Genomic DNA, 13,276 nt, shown 5'->3' with positions numbered 1-13,276 from the left:
AACTTGACCTTCCGTTTGGGTTGGTCACACCAGTCACAGCTGTCGACTTTCATACTACACTGTGCAGCAAAATAAGTGTTCCATTGGGTGAATAAGATGCACGTTAACGTATGTCAAAGGGTTTTATGCCAATTGTAGGTGTCTTGCAGGCAAATGTGATTAAAGATCACTTAAGATCTGTGCTACAGCAATAGACAAATGGGCGGATAACCATGATACTGCCTTCTATGATAATATAAATACATTTATAAGGAGAAACATCCCTAGCCTTTTTGTTGTTTAACCAAAGGTGTTGAGCAACAGCTCGAACAATCGTTTAGTAAAAATTTTGCCAAACATTTTTTAGCAGCTAGAGGCCAGCGAAGCCCTCAGCTCAGCCACACTTCATGTTGCACAGTGTAAGGCATTTCTCCCTCATTGGCACAAAAAAAAACAAACAAAAAACTTCGTCTCCGCGCTGCGTTGATGCGGATTAATGTTACTTGATTGGTTGATCCACACACCGATTGTCATTAGTTTGGATATTATTATTCGCTTTTTATTGTTTCATAACGCCAGTTTCAGCCAGTTTTTCAAATTGGCCACCAAGTCAGTTATGTTTGTGTTTGTTTTTTATTTAATTTAAACGCAATGCTTTAGCAAATGTTTGGATGCTGTTTGTGGTTGTGATTACGTCTATTCGGCAGCTTTGACTAACGCCTCAGCAACTTCAACGGCAATGGCAGCCTCTGCCTTGGCCTGCAACAAAAAATCGATCGGAAGAGTGAGCAGAGAGTTCTGGTTGGGTAAGACCAAGAGGACATACCTTATCGTCACCAGCGGAGCTCAGCTGGGACTGGTATTTGGACAGCAGCTGTCTGGCCTCGGAGACGTCAATGTCCGCAACGTTGTGGGCTTCCTCGGCGAGCACCTGAACGGATGAGTCCTCGTTGACTGTCACCGAACCGCTGGAGACAAAGTATTTGGTTGTCTTGCCATCGTTCTCCACAACCTGGACAACACCGGGCTTCAGCACAGCTAGATGGGCACAGGAGAAGAACATCAAATTAGACGAATTTCTTTCGAATGTGATATAATCAGCTTGGGGGCCATGGGCCTGGACGTGTGGACTTACCCAATGTGGGCACATGCTTGGCCAGAATGCCGAATGCGCCGCTGAAGGAGGGCACATCGATTTGGCGCACGACGGTGGCATCGTAGAAGGTCTTGTTGGCAGCGGCAAAGGTCAGCTTCATCTCGTCCGAGTAGGCACGGGACTGGGCAAGGCGAGCGCCGCGTGCGGCCAAGAAACGGGCATTCTTAACGAACGACATATTTCGCTGCAAGAAGAATGGGTAAATTATACATTTTGTGTGTCGCCTTGATGTCCTTGCAGCAGCAACTTCTAATCATAACAACAATTATGCTAAAATTATGTAACTTTGTAGGTTAGGCGGCGTTGAATTGATTTTCTCCTTGCCAGCCACAAAACAATATCCTTGCACAAGTCACAACACCGCCATCAGTTGTGGCTCGGAAAACACCTTGAGGGTATACGCAATCTTCACCTTTTTTCTTTTTGGAGTGGAAAAAATGGAATTTGTTGCGGAAAATCGTCAAACCGCTGTTTTTGCCCAGTGCTCAGTGTGACCGCGGAGTTATCGATGAAATATACCGCATGACCCTCACAAATATACCGAAATCTATATTCTTTTCTAAAAACACCGAAAATATTGGGAGGAGGTCAATAATGGAGGTTTTTCCATTGCCGCTTCCACTAGCGATTGCTCTAAAACGTATAGATTCCCTAGTCAGGTGTCTCTGTTGCGAATTACATAAAAATGTAGCTATGGCTGTATTCATATATTTATCTCGCTCTCACTGCATGCTTTCCGCACAACATCCACGTATAGCCGATATGTGGCAAGATGATTAGCATCGATAGCCACTTCTATCGGATACCAACGCGCTTGGTATATCCACTAACCAAATAGTTTGATGGAAGCGAAACGTCACCGCTGAATGTGCGTCTCGAAGTCCCAGGCCTCTGCCAACGTCGCAGCTACAAGTATTAGTGCGTGCAGAACACGCAGCTAGGCGTTTCCATAATATATGCATACAATTTTGAATAAATCAGTATAAAATCTGCATATAAAACAATTACAGGATACAATTACAATAACAACTTTTATTGGTATATTTATTTTTTCCAACCCCCAAAGGTCCGGCCACCAACCCCCACCCCTCTTCTGCACATGTTACGATAGGTTAGGTTCATACGCCAAGCCCCGAAAACAAAATCAAATCATCAAAACGAATTTTCGTTCCATCGCACTTCAGAAAGTCAGCGCACCAACACATACATTACTTGCAGTGTCCGTGTGAATCAAGACAGAACCGGTTTGGAGCGGTAAAAAATCATTGGCTACAAGCACTTATACAAATGTAGCTGGGACGTCTGGCTGCGTGCTGTACACGCACTTATACAAATGTAGCTGGGACTTCTAGCTGCGTGTTCTACACGGACTAATACTTGTAGCAGCGACGTTGGCAGAGGCCTGGGACTTCGCGACGCACATTCAGCGGTGACGTTTCGCTTCCATGAAATTAACAATCTATTATTTGGTTAGTGGTGGTATATCGATACACAACACCAACAACTCCAGTTGCCGCAGTTCAAAGATATTTGTATTAATTTTTGTGTCAATTAACAGAATAGAAGAAATTCTCAAAAGAGTAGGCATGTTTCAGCCGAATGGATATATCCTTATATTCACACTATTGGCGCTACGCACTGCCGCAAGCCCGCCACCAATTATGGACCCTGTGATTTTGGCGCCGGGTGCATCCGTCGATATCCCAGAAAATGGCTATGGATCGAATACGCTGAGGACGTACTGCTATCCAGGTAAGCCGTCCTCGCTGCTCAGTATCTTCGAGACATTTGAGTTCCTGCTGGGCATCGGCAACGATGACTACTCCCAATACGGTGGACGCACACCAAAGGAGGTTCTGGATCACTACAACGAGCAGCGCTCCCTGTTCAGCTTCACGCTCTTCTCACAGAAGCGTCAGCGCATACATCTGTCGCCATTTGAGCCGCAATGCATTGGCGTATCCTCGCGCCAGCCCTACAATGTGCGACTGCATCATGCGAAGTGCAATGTCTGGCGGTTGCTGCAGTTTGGCCTGGGGACGCTCGTATTCTGGAGCAGCCGCAGCTTGGCCAAGAACAGCATATTCTATTACTTGGCCGGCATTATGCTTGGCATTTGTGGCTCGCTGCTGCTGATCATCTCGCTAACGTCTAAGCTTTTACCCCGGCGTCCCATGATGTATGGCGTCCTGATTGGAGGCTGGACCATTGGGATGTACATAATCAAGCAACTGGCCGACAATATGCGGCTAATCATAGTGACTTATCGCGGCTATGTGGTGTGGTATCTGATAATAACCAGCCTCATCTCATTCCTCATCTGCTACCGCATTGGCCCGCCGACGAATGCACGCTCCCAGAACATCATCATGTGGCTGCTGCAGGCGGTTGGCGGGGCACTGGCCTACTTCAGCAGCTGGCACAGCCGTGGCGTGCTCTCGCTGATGGTCTGCATATTTGCGGCTTACTATTTACCCGCATCGCTCTTGCCCGACGTGCGCTCGTACTACCGCCGTCGCTTTCCGCCCAAGCCGCGGCTGCTGACAAAGGAGGAGTACTTCCAGCAGACGGTCAACGAGACGCAAAAATCACTGGAGGAGCTGCGCAAGTTCGTGAACAGCCCCAACTGCAAGCAGTGGAACATAATGGGCGCAATGCGCAATCCGTGGCGCTTCGCCTCTTTCGCCAGTGGGGATCCACATTTGTTTGACGAGGAAATCGAGGACTATTCACGCACCATAGAAGAGTCCATGGAGGCGGCCGACTTGATCGATGCCGAGGACTATCTGCATTGCATCATGCACTATCGGCCCTCGTCCGATCACAGGTTCAACGTGAGCCGGCAGCGTCGTCGAGCGACTATGCCACAGTCACAGCCACAACGCGAAACGACACGCGGTGCAAACATGCCGCAGGACTACGATTCAGATAGCAATGACGACGAATACATAGAGCAGGATTAGGAGAAAAAGAAAGACTCATTAGAATGCGGATAAGAGGAAATTTGTTTACCTCCGTTCGCTGTTCATTTTAGTTTAAGCAAAATGCCAAATAAGGAAAAAACAGTCTTAGAAAATATTCATTCACATTCAGAAAGTCCCTTAAATAACGTACTTAACCGCAACAATTATTTGACCCAGAAGACTTTGCTTTAGTTTAAGTTTAACTTTAATTCAACTCAAGCTGACACCATCTATCGAAAAACTTCTGTAAATTACCATCGAGTGTACAAACTGAAAACATTTTAGCAATACATCGAGAATGCAACAAATTCTAAGTTATGTGGCATCTCTTTCATATTGAGGGCTACAGACGACGGGCAGCCACTGGCATGCCTCGGATGGCGGCGTGTGCATTTGTCCCGGCAGCATCTTGATCAATCGTCGCTCCTGATCAAACCTTTCGGCTGCACAGAGCGTGAGATCGCGCTGGCGAAAGATGAGCGCATCCTGCACGTAGGTAATGGTCCAGAAGCTGGTCGATGAGCTGGGACTGCCGGAGCGCAGGGCACCCAAGCGATTTCCCTCGCTGGGATCCACAAATAAATACCACTTGAAGAGCTCGCTGCGCAGCGTGAACACGGGCGTGGAGAGCTGCTCCTGGACAAAGGCACGAATGAGGCCCGCCGAGTCTGTGTAGTTTTGTTTGTGCCACGTGAAGACCTTCCGTCCATTGAGGCCGTAGTTCCAGTCGTCCGTAATCGTCGTGTACAAGTACTCGCGATTGTCGCGACTGAGCAGGCAGAAGCCTTGCGGATGGAAGAGTGAGCCCAGCACTGGCGGCAGACTGCTGTGCAGTGCCTCGACGCGACGTTGCAGCGATGTGTCCACGCTGGCGTACATGTGATGGGTCTGAATCTTGCTCACGGCATGCGCCATGTTGAACAGAAAGGCCTCGTTGCTGTCGTGCATGGCCTGATAGCGCCAGTAGAGTGACAGCTGCGCCTCGATCATCATCTTGAAGCTGACCTCGTCCCGGTCCGTGTAGAGCTGGTCCAGCTGCTGCGTGAGCTTCTCCAGTGGCCGATGGAAGTAGACATCTTCGATGGCATGCCCCAGCACGTCACGCACGAGGGACGGCTCAATGCTGGAGCCCACATACATGCCATACGACTGAATGCTCTCCTCGGCATTGATGAGGTTGGCCAGGCGTTGGGCCATCAGGGAGCGCAGATGTCGTCGCACCTCTTGCTGCAGCTCACAGGCTGAGTGGCCCGTCGGTCCGCTGGTGCACTGCATCTCGTTGCGTATGAAATTGGACAGCTGGGTGTACAAACCCTTCACCTTGTCGGTGTCGTCGATAAAATCGGACCGTATGGCCCCCCAAATGCTTTGGAAGACTTGCAGCTTATCGGAGCGGTTGGCGGCACGCCGCAGCACCACCTGGTAGCCCTCCAAGTCCGGTTCCAGCGGTAGAACTTCGGCCGCAGCCACAGCAGCAGCCATCAGCAGGCCGAGCACCAACAGCAAGCGATGCATCTCGGCTGGCGCACAATTGAGAAGTGTCTATTTTGGTTCGCTTCTTATCGTCGCGTCGGCCGGAGGTCACTGGAGGTCCATCTTGATTTGTTTGGCCTCACGATTCGCTTGATGGGAACAGCAGGGCTCCTCCGTTATCGGTCGCTTGCCGCCGACCATGGACACCACTTTGATGCGCTCCGTCAGCTGATCGATTTCCATGGGCTTCTGTTGGCGGCGCTCCCGTGGCTCGCGGCGTGGCAGCGGCACAATGAATCCTTTGTATATCACCAGTAGTTCCTCCAGCGATAAGACTTTGGCATTTGTTAAATGCAATTCCCTCTGCAATTGCAGCAAAAACAAAAACATTGTCACATGGAAGCACATTTTTGGCATGTCATAAATGCAGTGCATGTCCTGCATGCAAATGGGAATACCCACCTTTTTGAACTGCTCCAATATATCTTCGCGTGTCAATTCATGAAAGTTGTCCATGATTATTGTTATTTATGGCATATTTTAATTGATTAAATTTGCAGGTGATGTGAATACAGTCTGACACACAGTTAAATACCGAAATATACTAGCTGAACTTTGAAAAATACCACAGAAAACATACACTTAACCCACTAAACGCACCTCTATTTAAAAAGGTGGAACGTGATTTTTGCTGGGGATTTGAACGCCAGAAACACTTGCTTTGGTGACAATGTCTTGCCTTACCTTGAGCCTTTTAAAAGCCAAGTCTCTGTGTTGTCGAAAGTTCATACCTTCTCTGTCAGCCAGCTGCATTCACCTGTCTGCTGTTCTCAATAGGGGAAACACTGCGGGAGGAATAGATAGAATTACATATGACATGATGATAAGAGCCCTCAGGAGGAACCCAGCAATGGTTATTTACTGGTTATTTACAGAATGTCGAGTCCCTGATCAAAGTCATTCCCATCCCAAAGAGGGGTAGGGATCTCCATATCAGCGTTAGTCTTCAAACTCTACAAATGATAATGGATTATGAAAACATTCCCACATTCCCCATGCGGACTCATCGTCGTTCGACCATCCAATTTCGCCGCAGCGATTAAGTACAACAAAAAAAAAAAACAAACGAACAACTTGTGTAAGGTTTCGAAAAAAACTGCTGTTTATTAATTGTTTGTCTAGATCCATTCATACACTTCGACACAAAGTCTGTCACCTAAACTACGCGAAAATAGTTCAAGTTTCATAATATACCTACTGGTCGACTATGGGTTAAGCGTTCTCTATTTTCTGTTATATTCATTGGTTTTGATATTCGGCCTAGTGTTACATGTTTGTTAGAAACCTCAGCACAACAAACATAATTTTAGACAATAAATTAAACAATATGCTACAATATGGGCTGTCATTAAAAACTTCTTTTTATTGGATAGTTCATAAAAACAGCCTTAAACAAACAAGTTCAAAGCATAAAACGTTATTGTGCTCGAAGTTAGTGTTGGGTAAATTAATTGAACGAGCTTTCTGCAGCGCTGCTGTACGGCCACAAAGCGAACTAAGCGATTGTCTAACCGATAGCCGAGTGGCGCCGATAGCATGTGGCATTTCAAAATCGAATTTAAATTTGTATTGCAATAAAACACAATTTGATTAACAGAATTCATTTATTTGGATGTTCAAAGCCAGTTATTTACATACAAAAAAAAACTTTTCTCTATTCGAAATATCCTTCAACAATTAATTATATACAGTTACTGCATTTTCTGCTCTCCCCTCGTCTCGAGTAATACTAAAGTTAAATAAATAAAACTGAAATCACGAGCACAGTTTTGCGCACTTTTAGTGCTGCATCTTGTTGCGATTCTTGAGGGTTAAAGCACTGCCAACGCGGCGGCGATCAAAGAATGGCTCCGGCTCCTCCAGGGATCCAATGGCAGTGACGGCCGCAAAGCTGGAACCCTCCGATTCCTGGTACATGGTGTGCCCCACCTTTTCGAGATAGTCTGAAATTTCGCTCTCCACACCGCCCTCATAGTGAACGCGCATGGGCACCAGCTGGTGGTGTATGCGGCCATCATTGACAGCATGTTCCAGGCTCTCGTGCTGTATGAGATATTTCATGATAACCTGCGGCGAATCAGAAATGGATCAGAAACTAAATGCATTTCTGTGTGTGTGTGTTTGGGGCCTACCGTTGCCACGCTAGTGGTGATTTTGGTGCCACCAGCGGCGCCCACCAGCAGCCGTACATTGCCATCGCCATCGACAATGATGACGGGCGACATGGAGGACATGGGCCGCTTGCCAGGATAAATATAATTGGCCGGCGAGGCGGGCACACCGAAGCTGTTGACCACGCCCGGTGTGGAGAAGTCATCCATTTCGTCGTTCAATATGATGCCCGTCTGTGCGGAGGCAACCTTCGAGCCAAAGCTGCAAGGGGAAACACAGAAGTTGGTCAGTTGCGGCTGAGCATCTCCCAGTGCCACTCGTTCTGCCACTCACTAATTGTTGATGGTGCTGGTAATGGAGACGGCATCGCCGTTGGTGGCCAGCACATTCATGTGTGCGGTGCCATGGTCCGCCTCCACAGAGAAATTGGCGCCATAGTAGAGATTGTCCTGCGAGGTGCTGTCGTCGTGGATGAGCTTGCGCACCTCGGCCACCAGCTCGGCGCTGAGAATCTTCTCGAGCGTCTCCTGAATGCTGCCACCGCTCACCGGATCGCTGTGGTAGTCCCCCAGATGCGTGCGCTGCCCGTAGGCATGCTTGAAGGCCTCCACGGCACGCTGCCAGTAGACAGCCTTGTCCTCCGTGTACAGATCGCCCATGATGTTGAGAATGAAGGCCAGAATGGGTCCACTGCTGGGCAGTGGCGTCGAGTACAGAGTGTAGCCGCCAGTGACATTGGCCACAATGTGCCCATCGCTGTCCCACTGCACGCGATAGTCCTTCAAGTCCTGCTCCGTGATGATGCCGCCCAGCTTCTGTATATCCTCGACAAACTTGCGACCCGTCTCCCCCCCATCGTAGATCTCGCTGGCACCGTTCTCGGCAATCCGCTCCAGAGTGTCGGCCAGCGTGGTGCGCTTCATGTAGTCACCCTCCACATAGGGCTCGCCGTTTGCATTCAGGAACATGGCAGCCAGCGATGGTTCGTTCTGGATTTCGCTGAGCTTCGATCGAATGGCCGAGGCCAGATAGCGTGACACGACATGGCCCTCGCGGGCCAGCTTGATCGATGGCTGGAAGAGCGTCTTCCAGGGCAGGCGGCCGTACTTGCGATGCATCTCCCAGTAGCCGAGTATCTCGCCGGGCACAGCGCCAGCCATGGCGCCCGTGACGCTCGTCTGACCCAAATACATTTCCTTGTGGGCGGCCGCCGGTGCCGACTCACGCGCTATCACCGTCTCCACGCGTCGCGTGCTCCTCGTGTAAATGGTCGCCACGAAGCCCCCCCCGATGCCCATCGAGTGGGGCAGCAGCAGACCCTCGCAGAGCAATGTGGCAATGGCCGCATCCACGGCAGAGCCACCATCCTCCAGCATATTGCCACCAATGGCGGCGCAGCCGATGCCATTGGACACGACGGCGCCACTAATGAGGGGCGCACCGCTGCTCTTCAGCCCAAAGACGAGGCCCAGCGTCAGTGCGGTGACCAGGACAGCAGCCAGGAGTAGCCATAGCAAAGTCTTCTTGTTGCACACCAACCTGAAAGCAACACACAAACACACAAGAGGAGAATCAATTGGGGTTCAATTTCCAGTACCCTGCCCCCTGCCCACTGCCTACGTTCCTCACACGCTTCGAGTGGCTCAAGTGTGATTTGGTCGAGTGTTTAATCGAAGAGAACGCTATCGGTCTGCAGATCTAATTGGCTCACTAATGTTTTGATTTCGGTCGCAGTCGGCAGTCGGCAGTCGGCAGTCTGAAAAGCGTCGAGTCAGCAGCAGCCAAATTGCCAGACCAAAGAGCCAACGGAAGGCGGCAATACCCTACGCAGAATATGGCACGCTGCAGGAAGGCAACGAGAAGACAGCTCAAGGATGCAAATTGATTAAAGCCCAACAGTGGCAAAAAAGGAAGGAGTTCCTGTGGCCTTGCAGAGAACTCTAAGGAGAACCAAAAGGAATGGCAGTTTCAGAATCACTTTCTGACCACACAGATACCAGCGATACCCAGGGAATCCAGGGCATAAATAAAAGTCGTCTTTGCCACCTTCGTCACCCAACTGGTAACGTGGATAAATGAGTGTCCAGTTCTCGAGTGGCCGTGACACGGAACATTTTCCCCGTCTGCCTGGTCATCATCACGCACTGTGGGGACAGGCGGCTGGTTGGGCATTCTTATCGGCTTTTCTGATAGCATTCTTGATCGTTGCGTTGCTTCTGCTGGTCATAAAAATGCCAACGAGGGGATCACGACGAGAACTCAACAAGTGCTATTAACAAGCAATTTTGTATAATTAGCGTAGATATCTTCAGAGAGAAGAGCTTTGCGGTGCCCGATACGAAGCCACGCAGATTAGGATCATTCATTTTGGGTTCTTTTTTTGTTGGGCCACCGAAGAGGCCTCCAATTGAAACTACCGCCGTCGGTGGAGGGTCATAAAACTTTAGATCTGCGCAGGGTTTAGTCGTAATTAGTCCTGCGATAAGCGGTGCGGCGGCGGCAACTCCGCTGAGTCTCAAGTGGGGCTCGTGACAGGGATTTCCTAATGGAACTTGCACTTGGACTTGCACTTGGACTTGCACTTGGACTTGGGTGTGGCCTGGGGCGTGGACTTGAACTTAAAGGTGTACTGGCTGGCTGGATGCTGCCTGGCAGTTTGTCATGTTTGTTCGCAGCCACAAACAACCTTTTGCCAGATAAAATTCCATCCCGCGAACATATTCTCATTAGAGCAGGGCAAAGCAATCAGCCAAAAGCCGCAACAAGAAATTAAAAACAAATTTCCAAAGTATTTATCAATCGCCGAATGACGAAGCAAGTGCGCCGTCATTGGTTAATCAGAGTTAGACGCTCGCCAAGGAACTCGCTAAAAGCAAAATTAAATTAATCGTTTGTCTAGCAATTCCCTGGCCTGCCCGATAAAGAGGCGCACGTGACGTCACAGCTGGGGGCCGCGGTGTGTAATGTACAGTGTAGTTATGCTAAGTACATATTTGTGTACCCTTTGTGTAACTTTAGGAATATAATAATTGACGGGAGGGGGAGCTGCCCATTCAACAGTTGCGAAAACCCCAGCAGATAATTATACGCTCTCTCGCTCTGCCCCGCTCGTCCCATGCACTGAGCGAAAAAAACGTGGCGTAATTCATTTAATTCACTTTGATAACTGTATTTAAAGTTTTTGTTAGCCTTAAAGCCCATATTCAAAACGTATCTAAAATTTAAATGGAATACAAAATTTATTTCAATTAAATATGAAAATGGAATTAAAACTGAAATGCGCTAAAATGTCATAAATTAAAACGTTTACCAATTAGAATTGTCCATGAATTAATATTGTAATGGCCAGAAAACAGTAGAAAAATGTGTAAAAAAAATAATACAAATTATAATTCCCAGAAACTCCAATGTGAGAGATTTTGCTGTATATTTGAAAGTAAATATGAAAATAAATGATGCAAGAAATGTATTTCAATTAAATAAAATATGAAAAATATTCAAATTATATATTCAATAATTTGTTCTCTCTTTTGTTTCGCTCGGTGCATTGGGATTTCTATAATTTATTCAGCTATGTATTTCCAGAGGTCAGGGGAACTTTTGCCAAATGCGAAAAACCAGTTTCAGATGCTGCGAATCCCCCCCCCCCCGAATCCAGCGGCTGTCAAAGCATTATCTAAATTCGCATTTAGATATTGTAAAATCAACAATTTGAAGAGCCATTCAATGGCTTTAGGTACTTTTTATCAGAATATAAATACGCTCTTTTGGAGCGATTTCCTGCTGAATGGTTTCTCTTCTGCTATCATATATCTGCTATCGCTGGGCCCTGTCCTTCCATATCTTGTACCATGTTTAAGCTATTGGGGCATCGTAAACTCTGGGGCCTTAAACCATAAAATGCGCTAATTAACGTTATTGTTTTACACCTGCAGTAAATGCCACAAGAAACGAACAAAATAGCCAGAGCAATGCAGAAGTTCTCGATAACAGCGACCTGACGTCTGTTTTGTCGTCTCTCCTGTCAGTGTTGGGTTTCTGTGTTTAGTTCATCTGTTTTCTGTGTTCTCTGAGAAAGAAAGACACACACAAATGGGATCTCAAGTATTGATATTTGACTGTTTGTCGCCGCCAGCTGTACTTGGCACGGACTTAGTTTCTATTTTCATTTTTCCAACTGCTTTTTTGTTGCTAATTATTTACACAAGTGGAGTGTAACTGGCACCGCAGAGAGATCGATACGCTACGCACAAGCAATCACCGCCGATAAGAGATATTTACATACATACAAATGTGTGTATGTGTGTGATCTGTATATCGATATGCATGCTCTGCTAACTGCACATCTTGGATTCGATGCACGCGGTTCAACACCACCCGGCCCCCGCACCCGCCCAAGCCCCCGCCCACGCTTCATCTCTTCTTCCACTTCTCCCACTTCTTACCTCATTCTGCGTGTTCGGCACAGCCACAAAATATTAACACAAAATGTAAACGTTTACGAAGCGATTGATCGGTCGACTGCTGGCAGTCAGGTTTAAGCCGTGACCGCAAAATAACAACAATAAAAACCGACAAAAAAAACACCGAGTCTCCAAAAATAAAAACGGTCGCAAGCAAATAAAAATAAAGAAAACAAATCAAAAAACAACAAAAGAAACAAAGAATGAGAAGAATATTTAAAAATTATAACAAAATGCTGCGCCGAAGACGTTTTTCGGGACTCAGGGCTCAAGTCTTTTAGCCAAGGGTTGCCGATCGCCGTTAGTTCTTGATGCCGTTCTTTGCGTGTGTATATTGAGGTATAATGTTGATGTCGCAGTTGCCCCCAACCGTCACTTGGCAGTTTTCGCGATCGACTGATGCAGCTTCGTGGATACCGAGGCCGCACTTCGACTCCGCTTCGCTGAAAATTGGGCCTGCTCCATCTATTATCGATTTCAGTTTCATCTATACACACGTTCGTACAACTAACTGTAAAACTGTAGCTAATGCACACGACACACACACCAGAGCGTGAGAGGCGGCGAGAGAGATCGCGCAGAGAATAAGCTTTGATAAGGTCTATCTTGGACAGGTGAGAGCGTTACTCTCTCCTTCACAGTGTAGGCAGATTTGCAGTTGCAGTGCGTCCAGGCAGAATCAAAGAAGAGAGAGAGAGTCCAAGTATGAAACTACAACCTGTACATAAAATGTGCCTTGATTTGTAAGAGTGTAATTTTTAAAAACAACACAGCACAGCTGACGCGTTTCTATCTGCGTGGGTCTGCGTCTGCGTGCCTTAGCGCAGCCTGACTCAGACTTTGAGGCGTTGCTAATGCCAACAGCTGTTTTGCTGTTTGTTTTGAAAGATGTTTTTGGTTGGGAAAATATAGCTTTGCAATCTATCTTTAACCATCTTTAAGCATTTACTTTACACAAAATATCCATGTACCCGCCAAAAAAGGCTTGGGAGAACCTTTACCAACAGTATTTTTTTTCGCGGTTTAACTAAACTTTTTAAGCTGTTTAAATACTGCGGGGCTATGTGGGT

The 13,276-nt window shown here is 47.5% G+C and overlaps 5 protein-coding genes across 6 annotated transcripts; 1 reads left to right on the top strand and 4 right to left on the bottom strand.

The window, feature by feature from the left end:
• Nucleotides 1-593: 593 nt before the first annotated feature.
• Nucleotides 594-1,678, bottom strand: LOC117581176 (ATP synthase subunit delta, mitochondrial). 2 transcript variants are annotated; one of them, XM_034268119.1, is made up of 4 exons: nucleotides 1,548-1,678; nucleotides 1,115-1,319; nucleotides 806-1,017; nucleotides 594-738 (listed from the first exon to the last, which is right to left on the bottom strand). In XM_034268119.1, exons 2-4 carry the CDS (start codon nucleotides 1,311-1,313, stop codon nucleotides 676-678), a joined length of 474 nt encoding a protein of 157 aa, XP_034124010.1. In that variant the 5' UTR covers nucleotides 1,314-1,319; nucleotides 1,548-1,678; the 3' UTR covers nucleotides 594-675. The 2 variants fall into 2 exon arrangements, with proteins under 2 accessions (XP_034124010.1, XP_034124011.1); XM_034268120.1 differs by lacking the exon at nucleotides 1,548-1,678 and adding an exon at nucleotides 1,421-1,439.
• A 927-nt stretch (nucleotides 1,679-2,605) lies between these two features.
• LOC117580979 (nuclear envelope integral membrane protein 1) lies at nucleotides 2,606-4,106 on the top strand. Its single transcript, XM_034267773.1, has one exon. It carries the CDS (start codon nucleotides 2,722-2,724, stop codon nucleotides 4,096-4,098), a length of 1,377 nt encoding a protein of 458 aa, XP_034123664.1. The 5' UTR covers nucleotides 2,606-2,721; the 3' UTR covers nucleotides 4,099-4,106.
• Nucleotides 4,107-4,285: 179 nt separating this feature from the next.
• On the bottom strand, nucleotides 4,286-5,656 carry LOC117580980. Its single transcript, XM_034267774.1, has one exon. The coding sequence runs from the start codon at nucleotides 5,611-5,613 to the stop codon at nucleotides 4,414-4,416; it is 1,200 nt and encodes a 399-aa protein (XP_034123665.1). The 5' UTR covers nucleotides 5,614-5,656; the 3' UTR covers nucleotides 4,286-4,413.
• Nucleotides 5,648-6,144, bottom strand: LOC117580981. The gene is made up of 2 exons (XM_034267775.1): nucleotides 6,034-6,144; nucleotides 5,648-5,934 (listed from the first exon to the last, which is right to left on the bottom strand). Exons 1-2 carry the CDS (start codon nucleotides 6,085-6,087, stop codon nucleotides 5,680-5,682), a joined length of 309 nt encoding a protein of 102 aa, XP_034123666.1. The 5' UTR covers nucleotides 6,088-6,144; the 3' UTR covers nucleotides 5,648-5,679.
• Nucleotides 6,145-7,216: 1,072 nt separating this feature from the next.
• LOC117581104 (scoloptoxin SSD14) lies at nucleotides 7,217-12,620 on the bottom strand. The gene is made up of 4 exons (XM_034267995.1): nucleotides 12,189-12,620; nucleotides 8,077-9,282; nucleotides 7,764-8,004; nucleotides 7,217-7,698 (listed from the first exon to the last, which is right to left on the bottom strand). The coding sequence occupies exons 1-4, from the start codon at nucleotides 12,191-12,193 to the stop codon at nucleotides 7,411-7,413; spliced, it is 1,740 nt and encodes a 579-aa protein (XP_034123886.1). The 5' UTR covers nucleotides 12,194-12,620; the 3' UTR covers nucleotides 7,217-7,410.
• Nucleotides 12,621-13,276: the final 656 nt, after the last annotated feature.

The sequence above is a fragment of the Drosophila guanche genome, unplaced genomic scaffold, assembly GCF_900245975.1.
Source record: "Drosophila guanche unplaced genomic scaffold, DGUA_6, whole genome shotgun sequence".
NCBI lineage: Eukaryota > Metazoa > Arthropoda > Insecta > Diptera > Drosophilidae > Drosophila > Drosophila guanche.
The sequence above is the reverse complement of the archived record's forward strand: the minus strand, read 5'-3'. Positions and strand labels throughout refer to the sequence as shown.

What these genes read in the sequence shown, in the direction of transcription:
- LOC117581176 (XM_034268119.1), bottom strand. Translation starts at nt 1,313, where the DNA reads ATGTCGTTCGTTAAGAATGCCCGTTTCTTGGCCGCACGCGGCGCTCGC. An exon ending in CAAGCATGTGCCCACATTGG is followed by an intron (nt 1,018 to 1,114) that starts GTAAGTCCACAC and finishes GTGCCCATCTAG; the next exon opens with CTGTGCTGAAGCCCGGTGTT. An exon ending in GCTCCGCTGGTGACGATAAG is followed by an intron (nt 739 to 805) that starts GTATGTCCTCTT and finishes TTTTTGTTGCAG; the next exon opens with GCCAAGGCAGAGGCTGCCAT.
- LOC117580979 (XM_034267773.1), top strand. Translation starts at nt 2,722, where the DNA reads ATGTTTCAGCCGAATGGATATATCCTTATATTCACACTATTGGCGCTA.
- LOC117580980 (XM_034267774.1), bottom strand. Translation starts at nt 5,613, where the DNA reads ATGCATCGCTTGCTGTTGGTGCTCGGCCTGCTGATGGCTGCTGCTGTG.
- LOC117580981 (XM_034267775.1), bottom strand. Translation starts at nt 6,087, where the DNA reads ATGGACAACTTTCATGAATTGACACGCGAAGATATATTGGAGCAGTTC. An exon ending in TATTGGAGCAGTTCAAAAAG is followed by an intron (nt 5,935 to 6,033) that starts GTGGGTATTCCC and finishes CTGCAATTGCAG; the next exon opens with AGGGAATTGCATTTAACAAA.
- LOC117581104 (XM_034267995.1), bottom strand. An exon ending in ACCAGCACCATCAACAATTA is followed by an intron (nt 8,005 to 8,076) that starts GTGAGTGGCAGA and finishes TTCCCCTTGCAG; the next exon opens with CTTTGGCTCGAAGGTTGCCT. An exon ending in TCACCACTAGCGTGGCAACG is followed by an intron (nt 7,699 to 7,763) that starts GTAGGCCCCAAA and finishes GATTCGCCGCAG; the next exon opens with GTTATCATGAAATATCTCAT.